Below are 23,550 nucleotides of genomic sequence, written 5' to 3'. Positions count from 1 at the left end.
AGAAACATCTGTCTTATTCATGATCGACTCATTCGAACGAATCGTTTGAACGAATGAGTCAATGACTCGCTTATTAAGATGGATGCCTGGCGACACCTAATGGCGGTTTAGTGTTGTTTAAAAGCATCATTCTTTCCCACTTGTGTGTGATTTGTGTGTGCAACATTATCATTATTTTTCTTACACTATTATATTAGCGATTTAAAAGCACCCACTCGTGTCACACGTCGATTAACCGGTGGGAAAATATCCTCAGACACATACCTAATACATGTATATTTAAATACAATATTGGCCTACCTGGTAAAAAGTTTTATATACTATTTTGATATCCTTTTGGACACAAGAGGGCAGTATAGCCCTATGTTTGCTTTTTTGTTGAACCAAATAGCACTAAATAGCCTGTTTTAACTTTTTCATTCTTCTTGAATTGCAAAAACAGAATAAAATGGGTTTAGTTGTGATATTTGTATACTTTTATATAGAAATAAATGGTATATAATTACATTTTTAGAAGATTTTAAGTGTTTCCTTTTTGGACATTATTTAATCCCTCGCCATAGCAAAACCGTTTGAGATATTTATTATCCATTCACAATTTAGCATATTTAATGTAGTTTCATCAAAAAAGTTTGGTACGAATAAAATAAATAGTTTAAGAGGAGTGGCTAAAAATTCAGAGGCTGATTTTGCAAAAAAATTCACATTCAGACCAAAATATCTGACTTCCTGATGGCCAGAGCTATTGAATGTAAATTTTGTCAAAAGCATGTTGAAAGTGACACACTTCCTGCTGCCAGTTGGTGGCGCTATAACTTTGACTCACAATAGCTACATCCATCTGATCGGCCTCTTACCACGAACACACTGCTGAAGTTTCATCAAGATCAGTTAATGTATGCAGAAGTTATTCCACTTCCGTGTTTCTCTTTTCTCGCCATAAATTCGATTCCTCGCCACAGCCAAACCGTTCGAGATATCAAAAATCCGTCCGCAATTTAGCATCCTCAAAGTCTTGACTACATGCACACCGAGTTTGAAGGGGACACAGTGAATTTTCTAGGAGGAGTATTTCACATTCCACAGCAAGTGTTTTCCAAACAACCCATAATAGCCGACTTCCTGTTGGGCTGGCGTAAAACTTGACCGGGGTAAAGTTGTTCGGCCCGATGAGATCTATATGTGTACCGAGTTTCATATTTATTCATGCGAGCGTGTTTGATATATGGATCAAGTTTTAGAACCCCGTTCAAGGGGGCGCTGTTGAGCCCCCCTACCACGCCCGGGTACCAGCTTCAGCCCGGCCCTGATGGCCGTGGGTTCTGACCTGTGTGCAAAGTTTCAAGAGTTTTTGAGCACGTTAAGGACCCCAAAAGCCCCTGAAACCTTGATTAACAATATAAAAGCAATAGTCAAATCCCCCCCTCCCCTCACACACACACAGACACAGAGAGAGGGAGAGAAAATTCTTCAGAAAATCCACATTCAAACCAAAATATCTCTCTTCCTGTTGGTCGGAGATGGTTCATGTAAATTAGAAAGTTGTCCGTCTTGATGAGAACAATACACATACCAAGTTTTGTTGCTGTTGATAAAACTAACCCCCCCACTTATGACTAAAGGTGGCGCTACTGAGCCATTCCACCACGCCCGTTTCTGAAACTTTGCACATGTCTACTGGATAATAAATGTGATGTGTCTGTCGAGTTTCATGCAATTTCAAGTATGTTAAGAGTCTCAAAAGCATAAAAAAAGAATATTAAAGTTTGATGCGTTGCCACGGCAACAGTATCTAAGATATCAATAATCCTTTCACAGGTTTACATCTGCCGTGTGTCTACATTGTACACATAAAGTTTGAAGCAAATCGGGTAAAAATAAGACACTGATTTCAAAGCATTTTGAAAGTGATGTACTTCCTGCTGCCTGTTGGTGGCGCTATAACTTTGACTCACAATAGTCACATCCATGTGATCGGCCTCTTACAACGAACACACTGCTGAAGTTTCATCAAGATCAGTTAATGTATGCAGAAGTTATAACACACTTCCTGTTTCATTTTTTCGCCATAAATTTGTTTCCTCGCCACGGCCAAACCGTTCGAGATATCAAAAATCCGTCCGCAATTTAGCATCCTCAATGTCTTGACTTCATGCACACCGAGTTTGGAGGCGAATCGATGAATTCCCTAGGAGGAGTACATTAAATTCCACAGCATGCGTTTCCAAACAACCCTAAATAGCCGACTTCCTGTTGGGCTGGCGTAAAACTTAGAGCACGAAAGTTGTTCGGCCCGATGAGATCTATATGTGTACCGAGTTTCATATTATTACATGCAAGCGTGTCTGATTTATGGACAAGTGTTCGGATCCCGTTCCAGGGGGCGCTGTCGAGCCCCCCTGCCACGCCCGGGTACCAGCTTCAGTCCGGCCCTGATGGCCGCGGGTTCTGACCTGTGTGCAAAATTTCAAGAGTTTTCGAGCATGTTAAGGGCCCCAAAAGTGCCTGAAAGGTTGACAAAATAATAATAATAATAATAATAATAATAATAATAATAATAATAATAATCCTACCGAAAACAATAGGGCCTTCGCCCCTTCAGGGCTTGGGCCCTAATAACCACGAGAATCACAAAGATCTGCTCTGTTCAGAAACCAGCTTTACAAAAATCCTTCTTGAAAGTGTTTCTCTTCCTTCATTGATCGATGATCCTTTTTGCTTTTATCAGTATGACAGAAAGGAGAAATAACAAGTCAGTTTCTTCCTGGTTAGTGTTGTAGGAGGGTGGAGATTATGATCAACTTTGGGTGTGTTTAAACAGGTCAAAGAACAACATCAGGATTTCTTCAGGTTAAATTTCAACAAACTGAATGAATTGCATAATGCAACATTGAATCAAACACAAAAGAGCAATGAAAAAACAAATATTGATAATAAAAAAAAAAGGTCATAAACTTTAGTAGCTTGTTTTATCACCGTTGTTGAAGTTTGTATGATGAGTGTTGATGTCTAATTGTATCTAAACGTGTTTGAAATTGTTGCACAAAAGATTCCCCCTCCCAACTCCACTGCATAACAAGCATTTGAATGTTGTAATTGCAGACAACTTCAGCTGATACTTTGTCAATGCACAAGTGTTCTCAATGAAACACTATTACAAATGTTGAAAAAGAATTAGTTTAACAAAAGTCAAAGGTCACTAATCACCAATAGGTTGACATCAGATCGCTTTTTATTTGCAGTAGAAATTAATTAAGAGGAATGAAAAAAGTTGTCAACATGACTGAAACATTTGAAATAAAAGAATTATTTACTAATTGAAATGAAATAATTATTTGGTTGAAGAAAATAAACCAAATTTAGGTGAAATGGACATGAACTTTGGTATTGAAAACTTTAAAAAGTTCACCTTTCATGGAGTTAATCCAACTAAACTTTATAAAAAACTAAATTTGCCTCCAATTTCGCAAAATCTGTCAGCGAGTAAAAATTGGGCCTACGATCGTGCTGTGTGAACTCGCCCCTGTTGCCGATACATTGTGCAATGTGCACACAGCAGCAACTGAATGATACCCCAGATAGTTGTGCAGAGTGAAAATAACACATTGTCTCAGATCGTGTCTTTGGTAATGCACCCTGCATGGTTGTCACTCGAGTGAACGATATAAGTGATCTAGGAACTTTTTCACAGCAGATGCCACTGAAAACACTGTACTGCAGAGTTCACATTGCACGATTTTCAAAGTCGTCAGATCACTGTCATCACTTATAATTTTCCATCAATCTTCCATCATCCAGCTCATATTGTCAGGTGTTTTTTGTCTACTGAAATTTCTTGGAAAGATATTTTGCAGTGTTTTGTCAGCAGAACAATCCAAAAACACATTAAATAACAGTACAACCCACTGAAGAGATGCATATCCATCCCTCACAGGCTCGCTTCATTCCTGCTAAAAATCAAAGATGGCGCTGCTGTGAATCATGGTCTATTATTAGTTGTTAATGAGGGAATCCAAATTTATAAGACATTTTTAGACATGGCTGTATTATTCTTAAACTACAAAAAAAAAAAAAAAAAAAACACTTTTAAATTTGCACATCCTTAGATGCCAAATAATATTAGTGATCTTGCTTAGTTTACCTTCTAACATAAGAACTGCACCGACTTCTAAAATGAATACATTTTTATTTTTCTTGTGCCTTCAATAAAACATCTTTGACATGAGAAAATTAGAAAACAGTTCAGGTGTATTTACATATCTATTACGTGTGGCATAAAAATGATTACAGAGAGAGCAATACCAGCAAAATCCATTACAATCAAAAGACTTTCTGTAGCGAGACGAGCTACAATAAAAACAACAAAAGTGTGAGTCGTCGAGATGCTGTCTGATATTCTCATTTTGGGTTATGAAAGTGTGTGTGGGGCTTATAATTCATAAATGGTCTATAAATGGACCTTAAAACAACTAAGCAGAGTAAAATCAGTAGCAATATAAACTAGAAAAGAAACGCACGTCTGCATCAGGCATAAAAACAAGAGTCTGGCCACAAAGATAAAGAACTAAATTTATCTATGATAATAAACATGATGAAAATAATATTGAGTAATTGTTTTTCCAATGATATAAATATTCAGTGATTAATATCAAAACATTTTATCAAAGCTTTCCCTTCCTTTGCTCAATGTTCACATGGTTCAGACTGAAGCGATGAAACTCCCCGAACACTCAGTGTGTAGTGTAGATTTGATCTGGCTTTAGAGAACAAACCTCTTCAATATCAAATGCCCATGAATTAGGAAAAAACACACTATATAACCCTGCAAAACCGCGTCCGGGACAATAACGGAATGTTTCAGTCTCTCAATATGAATCAACATACTTGTTTTCTTCTCCACCGACACTTAAAACTCCTGCAAAACGAGAATGACTATTTCCCGGTTCATTTCTGCAGACAATCACATCTCCACCTCAATCTCATCTGCATTTCCATGTGCTTTCCTTCTGTGAGGACCGAAGAGAATGACGTGAAAGACGGATGTCTCTTCAGCAGAAACAGTGTGCCGAGCGACATAACTAAAATAATTTGAAGCTAAAATGATATTTCCTTTCCCACTGCCTGAAGTGGTACAAAGGGCTCAATTATTAAACGAGTTTCTTCTTAGAAAAGCAATTGCATTTCTGAGCATGTCTCTTTCTTGACGAGAGCAGCCGGATCTCCGTTAATAAATCTGTGGTGCTTCATCAACTCCTGTTTTTGAGATGGTTGCATATCATGGATGTTTTTCTTTTTCTGTAGCACCTTCCAGCTTATTGAGAGAGAAGGAAACTCTTCCACTCATCGTCCATCAAGCACTGCCTGAGGGGAACACAGGAGAAAACACCAGGATGTCAATAGAGCAAAATCATCAAAATCACACATAAATTAAAGGTATAGACTAGAGATGCACCGATTGATCGGCTGGTGACCGGAATTGGCCGATTTTCACGTGATCGGCCATAACCGGCGACCGGCCGGTCAGTCTGACAAATGCCGATTTTATGCCGGTCAAATGCACTCGGGCGCCGCATAATTAACATCGCGCAACATCAGCATCACACGTGCACACGGAGCACATGTAGAAAACCTCGTGAATTACGTCCGTTCAGACCGCAAGCGCATATTTTTTTTCGGCGTGCATATGTTAATCAATGAGTGCATTCACAACGGAAGCAGGTGCAGCGCGAGCGTCAAGCAGGAGCGTCGCGAGCAGTGAAGCGCGTGTTTCTGCGCCGAGTCTATTTGCTGCACTGCTCACGCTCAATTAAAGGGAAAGCACACTTTTGATGGAAAATAGCCCAAATAGGGTTTCACAAAAAAAGTGCCCAAAACGCACAGAATTTGCGTGTTTTAACAAGAACTGGAGTAGGCTATGTCAGAAAAGAAAACAAAGACTAATATTTATAGAAAATGTACCCATTTAAACTTGTTTTATTATTCAGTTTGTACAAGTGATTGCAATAGGCCTGTGTGTGTGTGCTTTGAGAAATATCTTTATACTGCAAGGCTATATTTATTTTATTTTGTATTTATATATTATTTTATTGCCATTCCCTGTTTTCATACAGACGTTTCGTTTGCTAAATACATATATAGGCTATATAAAATTATTGGATATTGAATGTGAAAAGGAAATGGTTTTTCCACAACACTGCACTTTAGATGTGTGTGAACTATGCAAATTGTAAAATGTTCTATTACAGAAATTATATAAAATAAATATTTGTGTGTGCTGTAAAGTGGTTAGAAAAAATGAAATCGGAATCGGCCAAAATCGGTATCGGCAGGTCAAACTTAATGAAAAATCGGAAATCGGAATCGGCCCAGAAAATTGTAATCGGTGCATCTCTAGTATAGACGAATCCGGCGAAACTACCGGAAGTAAGCGGGCGCCATTACTGAGCTGTTGCTGGGTAGCGTTGCGCCATTGCCTCCTATTGGTTTGGTTGCGTCCACTGGAATAAACAGCCCGCGATTTACGACTGTCACTAACGTTACATCTACAACTTTACTATTCTTCCTCTGCAGAGTTATTTGAACAGTATAAGTGTTGTTAATGGTCTGTGAAAATCGGACAGGTCCTTTAAGAACTATGTATTTATCATCTGGTAGAGTGTGCATTATTTGACCAACCCATACGGAGCTCAGATAATTTTTTTGACCCTCTATCAGTGACCTGTAGTTGGCATTTTGTTGATCATCGGATGCCAGGCGAAGGAGAAAATACATTTAAAACAACCGAAGGGGCGCGTTGGGGCAGTAGTAACATTACTGTAACGTTATTTGCTTGACTGTGACTCTCACTCTGAGAACCAACAACGCTAGCAGTTAGCTGTACCTTACCCTTTCCTTTTGAAATGTGAAAATGAGATAAATAATAGTCACAAATGAAAAACATGAATTCGTTTATTTGATATCATTCATTTATTTATTGTTGCAAAATGGACAGATCTTTTAATAGTTTCCTCGTTAGCTTGCCTAGCTAGCATACTTATTGCCAAGCTATTTTCATAAATAATCAGTAAGATCGTTTGTACCTTCATCTGTGACTGGAGGCCACTGTCTAACATCATCAACCCAACAAGTCATACTTCCATACATCGAGGGTGCGTTTGCGTTATCACGGAGGTTTGTTTATATACTAGTAACAGCTCAGTAATGGCGTCGCCACAAGATGGCAGCCTACACAGAACGCTCGTCGGATTCGTCTATAGTGGAGGATTTTCTTTTTCCGGCTGGATCATCAAGACTATTGGTCCTCCTAGTTGTCAATCATTCTGGTGATATGTTTACGTAAGGCCGTCGGACGTGCTCGACCTAGGTAGTTTTCACTTTCAGGTGTATATGTGTGGTGAGCTACGGTTTCAGCCATTCATTGAAGCTCGCCGTTCTCACCGGGTTTTTACAAATTGTCTGAGGGTCGCAAGAGAAAAAGTGTCTACGAATTGTGTGTTTGTGTTTGTGTTAGTGTTAGTGTTTGTGTACACAGAGTTTACTAAAAAGAAATGTTTTGTACGACTCAGTGTTTCCGGTGGCTGGAATTTTGTCAGTCAAAAGTAGTCGATCTGTGTACACAAACACTGTTCTCAATGCTGGAGTTCATGTGTAGAGCCTCTGGTGATACTTCAGCACAGTTTCATGTTGTGTCGAGCCGCATTAGTGTTTTAAAAATAGAGATTTTGATGCTATCATAGTCGTGCCCCAAGCACTCCCATTCAAAAGGCAATCTGACCGAAAACGAAAATACGGTCAAACTTATAAGTGGCGTTTCCATTCTAATTATGCTTTTACACAAAAGTTTGTCTCGGGTAGATTAACAAAAAGAGCCTAGGTTCAATTTTGGCGAGAGTAACCCTTTAATATTCAGTAATATTGAATAAGTGGCACTAAACTAAGCTGAAAAATGACACTTATTGTCTTCTGAAGAGCTGCTTTACAGCTGAAATTGAATTAGTTTCATAAATGAATTTGATCACAGTAACACAAGCCCCTTTCACACATACAGTCTTTTATTACCGGTGAGAGATCATGTGTGAATATGCTGAAACCAAAAATACTGTTAAATGATTCTCATTACAAATCTGGGAAGATGGTTGATGCATGTTGTGTTCCCAAACGCAAACTCAAACACGAATCAAAACTGAAAATGAACACAGTGCTGCACTTTACTCAATTTACATCATCACATTACATTTTGTGAAGCAACTGATTTAACTGATTCAAAACGGCTTCATGTCTCCCATCAATAGTGTAGTCTATTAAGTGCTATATAAATGAATGTAAAATGATGAACTGTCATTTGGAAAATGAATTTAATTTGCATGAATATTATTTAGTATGTTGAGTGTTACCGTCGTCTCCACTGGTGAGCACCAAAGACTGCAAGATATCAGACAGAGAGACGATGCCTTTCACCACTTCCTGCTCATCCACGATCACGAGCCTGTGAACCTGAGAACCAGACAGATCCCTCAGTACCTCTACATGCAGTTATTTTTGAGCTATTGTCCGCACAAGTACTCATGCCTAATTAAAGATTTCATTTAGCAAAATCTTAAAACTTGTATGCATATATCAGGATCATTTCTCATATCAACTTTTCCGTTAAGATGGAATTGATTTCTAGGGGATTTTAACCCTTCGTAAACGCAATTTTTATAATTATCCTATTAAATGTATCCGTGTTAACAATGATTGCTCCTGATATTGTAATAATCATTATTAACACTGATTAATAGAAAACAAATAAGCACAATTATGTATTTGAGGAACAGCATGTCATATTCTGGCTATACAGGCAAAACGTGTCAGTCCATGACTTTAGTCTAGTGCGAGTTATCGCAAAAACTCTTACTTCAATAAAATCTGTACTTTATTGTTCATTATCTAAACACTTCTGATTGGCTCAACAAAAATGTTTGATTGGTGATAATGCTCAACACTTCAATCACTTTTCATTTTCACATTTACAGCAACAGCGATAATAGATTGTTTAACTGTGCAGAGACATCTTGAATTTTTATTACATTTTGGTGGCATGTTTACCCCAAGCTTCTGTTCATTTCTGACCCTGGAGTGTGTGTGTGTGTGTGTGTGTGTGTGTGTGTGTGTGTGTGTGTGTGTGTGTGTGTGTTTGTTTGTTTGTTTGCATGTCAAAAGCTTTAGGTCAGTAAGATTTTTTTAACTGCATAAAACTTCTTACTGACATAAAATCTTACTGACCCCAAACTTTTGACCAGTAAATATGCAATCATGAGCAAAAGGCTGAGGTTAATTGCCATCATGTGACGTGTGTGTTCCTCACCTCAGCCTCCACCAGCCGGTTTATAATGGCCTCGAGGGTCTCGCTGGCTCGACAGGTCAACACACCCTCGAAATACTGCGAGCGATGCTGGAGGGCTTTAGTCACGGTGATGTCCAGGTTATTGTACGTCTTCTCAGCTGCCAGATTCTGTGTGATGATGTGAAAAACAGATTGAGACAAACACACACACACACACACACACACACAGAAACATACAACTCACATGTGTCATTCATTTTGAAATTACTGTCATTGTGTGATTATTTTTATTACATCAAGCTGATCAACATCAGAACCAGAGGCTTTAAACACACACTAACAGTGAATCCAGTCGGACCAGAAACATCACATTCACATTCTACAACTTAACTCCACCAGAGCAGTTTACATGCACAGATAACTCACAAAAACCAGCTTATTGAAATAACCTGTTTACATGCAAACCAATAACCCGACTACGCAAGTGCACCACGTTTACAACTACAAGACTTTATTAATAAATCAGGTTATTTCCCTGAAGTGACGTCAAAACATAATAATTTGCGTTTCTGACTCAAGTATTCAGTATTTCATTTATGTCGGTTGTGATGTTAAATAAAGCTTTAAAAACCGAAGAGTAGTATTGCAACATGTCAGCGGGAAACTTACGGCTCATATTATCCTCTGATGCAGTTACATTTAGACTGAACCGCTTCTTCTACTGTATGAGATGAGAGCACTTTTATACTTTTTTTGGGTCAAGAGTCTGAGTTTGCGATATATTTACTCCTCCATTAATGCAAAACGCTCGATCTGTCTGGATGTGCTTAAATCCACAGTAAGGATTAGGGCTGCACGATATTGAAGAAAAATGCGATATACGATATGCAATATGATAATGCTTAAAGTGTGTAAAATAAACTCATATTATCTGTTAATTTAAAATTATATAACCTACATACATGTCTCACATTCTTTTTGTGACAAGAAAACATCCCTTCAACTTCTGACAGTGAACAGCAGTGTTTTACTGAAACATAAGAAGTGTTATTTTAACATCAGTGTAAACCACAGGGTTTAGGGTTTCAGGAAGGCCCACATTAGGGTTATTAAACAACAGAAACTGAATAATCAAATGTAAAAATAAACACTGCTTAGTTTTCACTGTATGAATGAAATATATACTGATTCTTATTAAAGCTACAAAAGTTATCCAGCCGAGAGCAGTGAGTGATTTTCTTTGTCTTTTGTTCATGACCCCAGTTATTGCAAGCTTTTGCGATATGCATATCGCGATGTATACATTTGCGATGTATACATTTGCGATATTTCGATAATTGCAATATATTTTGCAGCCCTAGAATGGGTTAAATCTCAGTTAATTGTGAAGAGGGGACAAAATAAGGATATGACCAAACAGTGACCCCCATTTCTCTTGGATATGTCTGTCTGACTCTCTCTCCACGCCATATACAAAAGTTATTTAGCCAAGTCTTTGTCTTTTGTTCATGACCCCAGTTATTGCAAGCTGTTGCGATATGCATATCGCGATATCTACATTTGCGATATTCCGATAATTTCGATATATTGTGCAGCCCTAGCAAGGACGGATGCGTTTCATGCACACTTCAATAAGCCGACAGAAAGCAGATTAATGTGTTTACATGCAAGGAGAAATCAGCATAAGGGGCAAAAATCTGTGATGATCTGTTTATGCTTAAGCTTTATGACCTTACTCCTATAAAGGAAAATGGGTTAACGCGTTCACATGATCACTTGCATTGTCGGGTAAAGAATGAGTGCGTTTACATGCACAATGTCCACTGTTCTATTTTCAAACAACAGATATAAACACACAAAACTTACTATAACATCAAACTTGGAATAGATGTCAACCACATGTCCTGTCGGCATAAACGAGAGGGAGAAACAATGATCAAGTGAGAGGGGAAGGAAAAAACAAAACAATTTACAATATAAAAAATATAGTATATATTGAATATATGTGAACATATTTATTACCATTTTCATCCACCACAGGAAGTGCGGAGACTCTCTGATCCACGAAGATGCCGAGCGCGGAGTAGAGCGGCGTATCAGCGTGAACCACTGCGATGTTGTGAAACGTCCCGATGTTCAACTCCTCCAGCGTTTGAGACAGAAACGCAGGTTTGGGGATTTCAGATATCTGGGAGAGAAAATTTGCATGATCATAAACAGGAACTCTGAGTTTCTAGAAAGAAAGCACAAAATTCTAAGTTGTAGTAGATGAGTAAACAGGACATTTAGCAGTAGTTGCTCCATTCCAATTGTGCCAGAATTACATCAACAGCTCTGTGACAGAGGGTTACCACATGAATGAATGCCTGGGCTAGCGTCACATGTGAGCGATTATTAGGCAGGACTTACAAAGAGTTTCAGGAATTTGAGGATCCTCTTGTGTGTCAGGATGTAGAGTGTGTTTCCCGTTAGAGGATCAATCACGGGTAATCTGTGGATCTTATGCTTCAGTAGAGATGAAACTGCATCATAAAGGCTGAGACAGAGAAGAAAACATCAGACATGTCACATTTCTGCAACTAAACCGTTCAAATCTGCCTGCACCAATTACAACTCTCACCTGGCATTGGGCGATATGCTCACGAGAGGCTTGAAGGAATCTTGCAAGTAGACCTCTATAAGAAAAAAACAACAGATCAGTCACAGGCTCACACGTCAGAGCATTTACATCATAGACACGTCAGCATTATTCCCACCTCTCCATGTCTCTATTTTGTGCTCTTCTAGCTCATATATCTGGACCTAAAACAGAGAAAAATACATGACATCATTGAAAATTCCTCAAAATGACTCGAGAATAACATTCTTAACTTAAGAGAATTTTACCAGAGGAGACTTGTAATAGCGATGAAGTATATTGATGAAATCTGTGATGGTCAGCATACCTACAATAGCAAAAAAGTATGAAAGAAGATATGCATAAGTTGAATCAGAACTACATTTAAACTTGTGTTACAAGTAACTACTGTGTCATTTTTTATCATAATAAAAAAAAATTATTATTTTTTTTTTTTTTTTTAATTGCCTTTCTTCTATAATAGGCAAACAAGTTTTATTGAAAGCCCATTTTACCGCCGGTGATTTTCTTTCTTCCCTTTAATGTGCTGGATTACGCAAGTTAAAAATATTATGAAACCCCTTTAATGTCATCAATCACAATAAATTTAACACAATTTTGAAACTTCCAAAAAAAGCTTGCTTACCAACAAAGCATTGCTTCTTGCTGTCCCAGAGAGGCGCTGCTCTCACCCCATTAGACACCAGAGCAAAGAACGCCTTCTTCACCTGGTAACCAACAAACACAAATTAACCAGCATGCACTGGAACAGTTTAAAATGTCATGAATGTTGACATGAATTACAGAGCAAACATTTCCAACCCCTAAAGTCAACATGAAATCAATACTGACCCCATTTCTTAATGCCCATGCCTATTAATAATTCATCAGTGCATATCATTCCAAATAAATATTTATTTTTGTGTTAATAATCTTTTATCAGAAAGTAATGACTTGTTCTTCCTCCTAAATAACATAGCTGTCCTGCTGACAACACTTATAAATAGGACTGGTCTCACAGATTAGCCAGAATTAGGCTTTAGTTTACTTAGGACATTTAAGTAGCTTTTATAACCTGCCTTAGACAAAAACATTACTGGTGTGCATCTTGAGAGAAAACAATGACACTAACAAATTTTAAGATACCACAGTGCAAGTTGCTTTCAGTTAAACCATGCGTTTTAGTCTGGGAGTAGCTTAAGCCTTGTCTGTGAAACCCGGGGATAATGTAATAAACAGCCACAAGGTTATTTATGCAGAGTTTAATAGGACACACACATTTAATCTGGCTGTATACTGGTATGGAATGGCTACTTTACATTATCTTCTTAATTAATGATGGGTAAAATCTAGTGCTGCCCAACATCGTTCTTGTTTCACACAGAAATGTCACGTATGGAAGTAAATTGGTTGTTAGAAAAGTTGCAAATTTAATAACATTTGTCTTTTGAGTTCCCACCTGGAGAGAAGTGTCAAACACCACTAACTTTGAGCTGGTGGGCACCAGGTCATAGCAGCGGTGGGACTTCATGAAGCGCGTGTACACATTATACTCAGGATCTGGTTTGATGGAGAGGGAAAAATAAAAAGGGATCATTCACAATTTTATTGCTTGAAACGGCACTGTCTAAAACATCAAAACATGAACAAGCATTAAAACACAACCGACGAAAATATGAGAGAAAAGGTGTCAGAGAACAGAGTGTCACTGGATCATGTTTCTGTTGTCACTTTAGTCTCAGATTTCACAGCAAACAGTGAAGTCAAACCCCTGCTCGGCTCTCGCGGATGAGCTGCAGGTGATCGCAGGACTACAGTCTCATTTTTATTTATTTACACTCTTACCCTCTATGTGCGCCTCCTTTTTACCATCCAACTCATCTAGAACAGCAGGAACCTGAAACACAGATGTCAAACTGTAAACATTCAAAACCTTTGGTTTTCCCTTATGAATGTCATCATTCTTCTGATGAAAGTTCTCGCTGATTAACAATAATCTGATTTAGAGTTGTTATACTGAACTAAGCAAAAGGCTAAAATGTGTCAATAAAATACATATTAGCCAGATAAGTTAATGGGAGAACAGTTCTGCTTGCTTCAAAGTATTCCAGGTTTTTACACATTAATAAACTGTTGTTTTTAAAGCTCTGTTCCTCCATGATCTAGTTTGCTGCTTTGCCTGTTATTAACTTGACTAACCAATAACTGAGAAAGCTGTCAGATATCACTGGAAACTTGACAAATTACTAGCTCGAACATTTTGTCAAGATGTTATGTTAAATACTGTACTAACACCAGCAAGAGCAAACTAAAGCAGCACTAGTGTAAAAAGTAACAGAAAACTAACATGGTACTAGCCTCAGCAACTTTTGTTATGGCAGTAAACTAACAAAGTACTAGAGAGTAACAGTAAACTTGTTAACGGTACTAGTGTAACATTACAGTAAACTTGTAAATATAGTACTAGTGTAACAGCAGTAAACATTTACACAGTACTAGTGTAACAGCAGAAATGTGTTAACAGTACTAGTGTAACAACAGTAAACATATTTACACAGTACTAGTGTAACAGCAGAAATGTGTTAACATGGTACTATTGTAACAGCAGTAAACGTGTTAACATGGTACTAGTGTAACAACAGTAAACAGTACTAGTGTAACAACAGTAAACAGTACTAGTGTAACAGCAGTAAACAGTACTAGTGTAACAGTAGTAAACATGTTAACATAGTACTAGTGTAACAGTAGTAAACATGTTAACATAGTACTAGTGTAACAGAAGAAACGTGTTAACATGGTACTAGTGTAACAGCAGTAGTACTAGTGTAACAACAGTAAACAGTACCGTTATTAGTATAACAGCAGTAAACATGTTAACATGGCACTACTAATGTAACAGCAGTAAACGTGTTAATATATCTAGTTATAATGTAACAACAGTAAAGTTAACAACGGCAAACGTGTTAAATAGTAATCGTGTAATTGTAGTAAACTAGCAGCACAGAACTAAACTTGACCGCAGGATAAATATACCTGGCATCATATGAATAAGAAATAATCTACTACATAGAACTACAGTAATAACACTTAAGGCGCAACCTCAACACTTTTATCGATATTAGCCATTTTTTTATATTTTAACACAACTGAACAAAACCCGCCGTTAGTTTAACTGTCTCTCGGCGTCATTCAAGGAGACCGAATCTGTCAGATCAACTCTTCTTTCTCCTTAACTGTTAAATCTCGCAGTACTTACACACTCCATGATCCATTCACAGCGTAAAGACACTTAATGATTTTCACTTCGATCTCTGAATGCGAAAATGTAGTTTAATTCGGTAGCTGAACTGATGTTTGATGTTTCTGGTGCCGCTGCTCGCTCTCACTTCTTCCAGGATGAGGAAGACCACTCCTGAGGCCGCGACCGGATATGACGACACACACGTGTGCGCGCTTCTCCTTCATCATCATCATCGTACATAAGCGAATGTAATAATTTATTAATCCTGCTGCTAATAAACTGGTTGTAAAAGTATCGTTACATAAATATGATTGGCATAACACCATTGCACAATAATTATGATAAGACTATTATATAACATCTCGACCACGTAGTGACAGATAAACGCTGTATTGAGATTTGTATTTATTTGATTTGTATTTAATTGGGCAGTATGCCAAATAAATGTTAAAAGTAAAACGATTTTAAGCAGTAGATAAGTAAATAGCGTTGTCAATGCAACACAAATCTATCACAAAACATCATTTTGAACAGGGCAGAAATTAAACCAAAGAAAATCAGAATAATCAGCAGGGTAAGAACAGGCCAGAAACACAATACACAGCTACACCAATGAACCTAACTAGTTTAATACTTTTAGTTACAAGTAGGCCTAATTCGCCTTTCGCAGAGTTTGATTGCAGGCTTTTAGTTACAAGTAGGCCTAATTCGCCTTTCGCAGAGTTTGATTGACAGGCTTTTAGTTACAAGTAAGTTAGGCCTAATATGATCAACATTACACACAGGAACTCACAGGGTGGCCTAATTTTTGTAAACCTTTCATACATTGCAAGTCTATAAATTGTCATGAAATAATATATCAATGGCCCTGTCATCTTTCAATTGCACTCATTTAGCAGAGAAAATCATCAACATGGAACTGAAGTCTCTCCTGAAAGTGTTTGTGGATTTCTTCAACACATTTTTAAGTCTTCCAGTAAGATGAAATCTTCTGCTCCTCATTTCATGTCTTGAATGAATGTGCTGTTGATCCTGGACTCATCCTGCTTCATGTTGTCCTGTTTCAGGTGTTCGGTCAAACCCCTCTCTACACGCTCAAAGAAAACAAGTGGCTAATGTGGCCAAATGTGTCCTTTGCTCAGGTAGGTCAGCTCATGTTATATTTATAAGAATATTTACTAGACCACAACAGTGTTTATGGAAGCCCATTTCTGCCACACAAGAAGAAAAAAAAAATCACGCTTTGGTAAATCTTATTTATGAGATAAATTATGACATCCTAGGTCATATTTATGAGATGAAATGTTGGAATAATGGCATAATGAGTCATGATTATGAGATTAAAACGACAAAATTATGACATACTAAGTCATTTTGACCAAGTCATAATCAAAAATATGAAATTATGATGACACACCAAGTCATTTTGACTGTCATAATTAAAAATTTGAAATTATGACATAAGCATGTCATAAGTCATAATTTTGACCTTTTGTCACTTATGACAGTCATAATAGAGATACTAAGTTATAATTTTGAGATAAAAAGTAAAAATTTCTGTATGACATACTAAGCCATCATTTTGAGTAAGTCATAATTTAAAATATGAAATTATAGCATACTAAGTCATAATTTAGAATTTTTGTTAAATGAAGACAGTCATAATTATGAGATAATAAGTCATAGTTATGAGATAAAAGGTCAAAATTATGGCAAACTAAGTCATAATTTTGACTTTCATAATTATGACATACTAAGTCACAATTTTGACTGTTTGGTCAATTATGACATACTAGGTCATAATTATGAGATACAAAGTCATAATTATGAGATAAAAAGTCAATTATGGCATACTAAGTCATAATTTTGACTCATAATTATGACATACTAAGTAATTTTGACCAGGCCATAAGCACAAATATGAAATTATAATATAATACTAAGTCATAATTATGAGATAAAACATCATAATCATGACATACTAAGTCATAATTATGACTTGCCATAATTATGATATTTAAAAAAATATGAGATAAGTCAAAATTATTATGACTGTCATAATTTTGACTTTTTATGTCTTAATTTACTTTTTTATCATAATTAATTATGATTTACAAAATCTTGATTTTCTTTCTAATGTGGCAGAAATGGGCTTCCATAATTACAGGCCAAAACAGGTAATGTTACAGTCACATGATAATGCAGAGGTACTGTATGTTTAGAGACACATGAACTCATATCACATTAATATGCTGTTTTAGTCATTACAGTTGTTTTGTTTGTGATGATGTTTGCAGAGGATCTGAAATGGACTCCGGCGGATCAGTGGCTGTTGAGGAAGTGCCTCGGCAGCGTGAGGGGAATCCAGAGGTTTCGTTCATTTCTCAAGGACACTGCTGGTCAGACACTGCACTGCTTTACCTTTTTACTTTGAAATGCATTTTGTATTCAAACTGATTTGAATTTGACAAGGCCTCCAATTAGACTCAACATTCAATATCAGATTCACATTAAGAACGAGTGGAGCTGTAGTGCTCTGATGTTCAGACTATACCTAAATAAATCATTTTAAAGAATGAAAACTAATTTGTGCTAATGCATATGCTATGTGTATAATGTGCTTTCGAGCAGAGGAGGAGCTTGTTCTGTTCTGTGTGAGAGTTTCCCTGTTGCTGAGTATGAAAGAAGAAGAAAATGAAGATGAGTTTCAGACTCTGAATCAGCAAGCACTTCAGACAGTGATCAGACTGTCTCACCTGAGCGAAGGCTCTGCCATCCTGTCTGTCTGCCACACAGGTGAGACTATTTCTGTTCCTCTGTTTATAAGATATTACACTACTGTTCAAAAGTTTTGAGTCTCTAATGCTCACCAAAAATACAGCTACAAATACATTCGTAAATGCTTCTCCCCTTCATTCAACTTAAGTGAATGTAGCCTTGGCCAGGAGGGGTTGATGTCATCAGACGGTACCCATCGTTCATTGGGTGTTTCGACCCTTATCCGCAACACCCTCCCGATGGTGGGTCGGCAGTGGTGGCCAAGTCACTGCCCATCTTCCCCTCCTGGCTTCCAGCTCAACTCCTCCCTCTTGCTCCATAACCAGCAAGAGGCTCTTTCCGCTGCCTCCCCCATCCTGCGAGCTGCTGCCTTTCTCTCCTTCCCTGTTATTCCAATGGCTGTTAGCATTCTCCACACTGACTGAGCAGGGAATCCTCTACAGCCAACCTCGACCGGGAACAGCCAAGCCTGCCATCCTTTCCCCCTGCAGTCGTGCAGCAGGTCTTGGTATTTGGCGTTCTTTCTTTCAAAGGCCTGTTCACATCCCTCTTCCCATGGGACTGTAAGTTCTATGAGGATGATCTTTTTTCCCTCTTCAGACCACAGTACCAAAGGGAAGATAATACTGGTAGAACTAAACTGAGGGCTTAAATACACAGGAGAAAACCAACTAAACAAGAAACAGGTGCACAAAGCAATCAGTAACCATGACAACAAGTAATGAATGAGAACTCAGGCAAACAGGAACAGGGAAAACCAAATCTAGGGAACGTTTACACGACAATGATGCACTAAAAACGGAAACGTTTTTCCTTTGCGTTTTTGAAAAGTTTCACATACAGATGACAACGATGTCAAAATGATCCCCGTTCACACGGATCTGCAAAAACAATTTAAAACGCCGTATTCTGCTGCCAGGCCAGTAGATGGCGATGTCACTTTGTAAAGAAACACTACACGCCTCTAGACTGAACACGTTATACGCATGCACATGACGTCACCGGTTTCACAAATTTGCGTTTTTGTAGTTTACACAGAGATGATAATGGTATCGTTTTCAAAAATTCACATTTTCAGGCCCCCAAAACGCCATTGTCGCGTAAAAAAAACCCTCCAAAACGCCTAAAAAGGTTTCCATTTTTTATTTGAAAACGGTGTCATGTAAACAGCCCCTAAAACACAATAAAACTAAACAGAACCCTTACAGTCACATGATCCTTCAGATCACTTATTCTAGTATTATTTATATACTATTATAGTTTTTATTAATAATTTGAATCAGCTTTTGTCATTTTTCAGTTTTAATTTAAACATTTTTTTGTCATTTTTATTAGTTTTTGTTATTTTTAAGTATTACTATTTATGTTTAAGTTATTGTTTATTTCATTTTTTCTTTTTCTTTATTTCCATTTAGTAATCTTAGTGCTTCAACTTACTTTAGTATTTGCCAAAGAAACATTTCTAATTTTTGTTTAGTTTAAATTTGTCATCAAATATTTACATTTTATTTTATTTTGGCTTTATTTCAATTAACAAAAAATGTTTTTAATAGTTTCAGTTAACGATAATAACCCTGTTTGGTACTTAAAAAACCTTTCTTATAATTATCAATGTTGAAAAAACTTAATCTTTTTTGGGAAACATGTTATTCATATATATATATATATATACTGTATTAAAGCTGATAAATAATGGATTATTTCCTTCAGCTGAGACACTTCAGATGCGCACTGTTCAACATGATGGTTTTGAATTGCTTGAAATATGATTGGAATCACTTCAAAAAAGGAAAATACAGTTAAGTGCAATATTAGCAGCGCAAGTCTGTCATATCGGCTACTTAAAATTATAATGAGAACATCATGATTGTGTGTTTGGGACATGGATTTTAATGGTAAACTTTTGTAATCAGACTCTCAAATCTGGGTTTAGATTTATCGGCCAGTATATCATTTATCGGCTTACAAATATAAAGAATTATCAGTGATCGGTATCAGTATATAGAAACTATTTTCACTCGGAAACTGCTAGTACGTTTCACAAACTATTACAAAGAAAGAGCAAGTAACACACTGAAGTAGAAAATCTAAAATAGTATTAAGTATAATGTACAACTTGTAAATAAACCGTGTTACAGTGTTATTTGACTGTATTAAAATAAAGGTTATGTTCTCCTGCTAATTTTGAGATGCTGCAAAGAGCATCAATGAAAGCAAGAAAATCTGACACTCATTTACATTGATTAATCACCTGAGAGTGCATATATATTTGTTTTTAACACAACTTTGTCAAGTTAAAAGCTTCAAAGGCCTAGTGCATTGTAAAAGTAAGAGCATGATGTTCCTTTTAGGAGTTTAATTCTACCTGATTTGACCTTGAAAATGTCTTTATTGCATGCTTCACATCCAGATGTGCCCATATCTTAAGCCACGTCTCTCCAGATCAAAACTCTCAAGAAGGACAACAGTATTTTTGAAAGGCCATCTACAAAACCCAGGTTCCTATTTGGAAAGATGAGTTTAAGCTATATTTGTGGGAAGAATATTTCTTAAAGCATTTTAATTATCTCAGGGTAAATGATTTCTTGAGCTGAGACTAAATAGTCTGTTTTCTGCTAAATTCCAGGTCATTTGAAGAGGCCATCACAACAACTCAGTACATGAATCATTTCAGGCAGTTTCTGCAAGAGCACAGTGCTGACGGAGCGCTTCTCTTCATACAAGAGGCCGTCCAACCCAAACGACGGAAGGCCAAAGTACGCACCATCGTAGACAAATTCTTTCGACGAGAAGATCTCAGTACTGCTTTCGTTTATGGATATAGAGACACTATTTAAATTTCAGTGTAGAAAAGTTCACCTAAAAAATGAGCAACCTGTCATCATTTACTCACCCTCACATCGTTCCAAACCTGACATATGCAGTGGCGCCTCCAGAAATTTTTCATAGGGGTGGCCAGATGGGGCCACTTAAAATCTTGGGGTGGCACACCAAAACTATAAACCATAATTTCAGAATTTTTGTCTACTGTTGTAGTAAACCGGCCTGTAGAAAACTATCAGAAAGACTTAAGGAAACTCCTACTGATGTACTATATGATGGTTTATTGTGTTATATTTAATGTTACTAATGATATAATGTGCGTAGACTAATAACAGTACAGTTAACATTTTGAGTTGCACAACAATTCTGTTTTATTTTGCAATTATATTTGGCATAAGGTGTACATTTATTGCAAACAAAACAGTTACTGGGGAAAAGCAGATACTGGCAGATACAAATATATTATATTTATATATTAATGTCAAGAATTCAGAAGTGTATATATTTATATAGCCTAAACTACAAAGAAATAATATGCAATTAAATTATGCTTATTTTAAATGTATTGAGCAGGCTATGTATAAAAAATATAGGCTTTTAATAATCTTTCAGTGCGCAAAAACATGATAATATAATATGAAACGCTTCAAAACAGAGCGCACAAAGCGCGTATGCGCATCGCTGGTGCAGAATGATGAGCTCAAAGCAACATGGAGTCACAATGTGCAGCACTGCGCTGAACAAGTGAGCATTTAAAAGTTCACGGCACAAAGCAAAGAAATGTCGAGCAAACAAATCCTACTGTCTATCTGTCCAACAGTTTATTGATCATTTGTTTCACAGTTTTAAATTCCAGTTATTGTGCGTTTGATGCCGATTCATAGTCCTTGTGATGTGTGTGATCTAACAAGCACACGGTAGTGAGTCGTTTAAAAACAGCAACAAACTCCAACAAAATGAGGTCATTTTATGCAAATCCACAACCTTATATCTACAGATAATGCATTATAATGTGAATATATCATATTGGAGAGTTTTACCGTGCATCCAACCGGAAGAGGCGCGCGCGCTGTTTGAATACTGAATGGAGAATGATTGACAGTCAGCCACAGAGGAGGGAAAACGAGTTTCCATAAACTTCAATGATGTAAATAGACTTCTGTCCCTCACATTAAGCTATGGAATGACTTCAGATGACTTTGTCACCTAAACTGACGCGGTAGTCTTCTTCGTCTTCTTTCTTAACTTCTTTTGAAATTGTTGACCGACGGGCACGCGCTGAGCTGTTGCTGTCTGAGCGCGCAACAGCGGCATGGACGGAGGGGCGGGGTTTTTACAGTCTATGGGCGGGGGAGTACTGGCTACTGTGTGCGATCATAGTGTGCGATCGAAGGTCTAGAGCGGCAGCGGCTTGCCTGCCTGGCTGTGCATTAGGGATGAAATGCATAACTGATGCTACTAAAATTTATACTGGCCAGCGGGGTGGCCAGTGGGGTGGCCAGGAGTCGGCCAAGGGTGGCCACGGCCACCCCTGGCCACCCCCTGGTGGCGCCACTGGACATATGATTTTATGTCTTCATGGGAAGATATTTGGCTGAATTTGGTGTAGAAACAGTTTTCACTCAGAAATTGCTGGTAAATTTCACTAACAATTACAAAGAAATGGAAAGCAACGCATTTTGATGTAGAATATAGCCTATTTATTTTTTCCTCTGTTTCCTTGGCTCAAGACGATTCGATGATTCAATCGTCGTTTGACGCCATTTTGAATTTTCCGAAAAATCGTCTGTTTGTCCGATTATCAAATAACATGCAAACTAATTTTGCCGAATAGCAAATTTAGCATATCATGATGAGTCTTGGCACATGCCATCACAAGCATGACCTGAGGCTACATGAAGCGTTTTAGCACGGCGCCACCTACTGGTATGAGATATGAAAAATGGCTATTTTAATTCACTTTTATGAAAATGGCTAATAATGGCCGTGTCGAATGATACAGTTTCTCATAGCTATATTGTAAAATGCTGTATTTTATGAATGCATTAGTGTATTGTTACGAAACTACGTTCAGACTGTAAGTACAAATTCGATCTATATCAGAGTGAAATCCGATCAGATTTAGCAAGTGAACGGTATTTCTAGAAATCCGTTTCAGTCTGACCGCTCTGATCGGATTTTGCGTGGTTTATGTGACTTTCTCACTGCATGTAAAGTGCAAACATCAGAATTTGTTATGTGTTGTTGTTGCAAAGTGCCGGAGGAGCAGAAAATGGCAATATAACAAGAGACATGTTAAAAAAACGGCTTTGAGATTTTGTTTTGAGATTCCAATCTGAAACACAAATAATCGGATTTGGACTGACAGTCTGAAAGTAGCCAAAACGTTTCGGAACAGCACCACCTTCTGGTTTAACATTTATAATTAATTTAATGCTAATTGATTTTGATCAATTTTACCGATTTTAATGAAACTGGTCTTGATATATTCCTTGAGTCATACCAAGAACATTGATATCAATTAAGACATTTTTGGTTGCTATTCGCCATTTTGACTTTTTCGAACTCCTCCTAGACCGTTAATCCGATTTTCCTCAAAATCGGCTCAGATAATCTTTAGAACATGCCGGGAAAAGTTATTAAAAGCTTTCTGATTGACACCAAACTTCGGATGTGTCATTGTCACCACACAACGTGAATTTGGCAACAGCGCCACCTATAGGTCAAAAATGATAAGCTATTTAATCACATTACAAGTTTGTATTT

At 37.4% G+C, this 23,550-nt stretch overlaps 1 protein-coding gene across 1 annotated transcript; it reads right to left on the bottom strand.

Moving 5' to 3' along the window:
* Window positions 1–3,211: 3,211 nt before the first annotated feature.
* Window positions 3,212–15,459, bottom strand: prkag1 (protein kinase, AMP-activated, gamma 1 non-catalytic subunit). Its single transcript, XM_081381814.1, has 13 exons — window positions 15,199–15,459; window positions 13,788–13,839; window positions 13,402–13,502; window positions 12,589–12,670; window positions 12,212–12,270; window positions 12,082–12,127; window positions 11,946–12,000; window positions 11,735–11,861; window positions 11,348–11,513; window positions 11,192–11,229; window positions 9,347–9,493; window positions 8,394–8,493; window positions 3,212–5,361 (listed from the first exon to the last, which is right to left on the bottom strand). Exons 1-13 carry the CDS (start codon window positions 15,205–15,207, stop codon window positions 5,351–5,353), a joined length of 993 nt encoding a protein of 330 aa, XP_081237940.1. The 5' UTR covers window positions 15,208–15,459; the 3' UTR covers window positions 3,212–5,350.
* Between the last annotated feature and the right edge of the window lie 8,091 nt (window positions 15,460–23,550).

The sequence above is a fragment of the Scardinius erythrophthalmus genome (assembly GCF_964197995.2).
Source record: "Scardinius erythrophthalmus genome assembly, chromosome: 12".
NCBI lineage: Eukaryota > Metazoa > Chordata > Actinopteri > Cypriniformes > Leuciscidae > Scardinius > Scardinius erythrophthalmus.
Note: the sequence above shows the minus strand (reverse complement) of the source record. Positions and strands in the feature narration are given on the sequence as shown.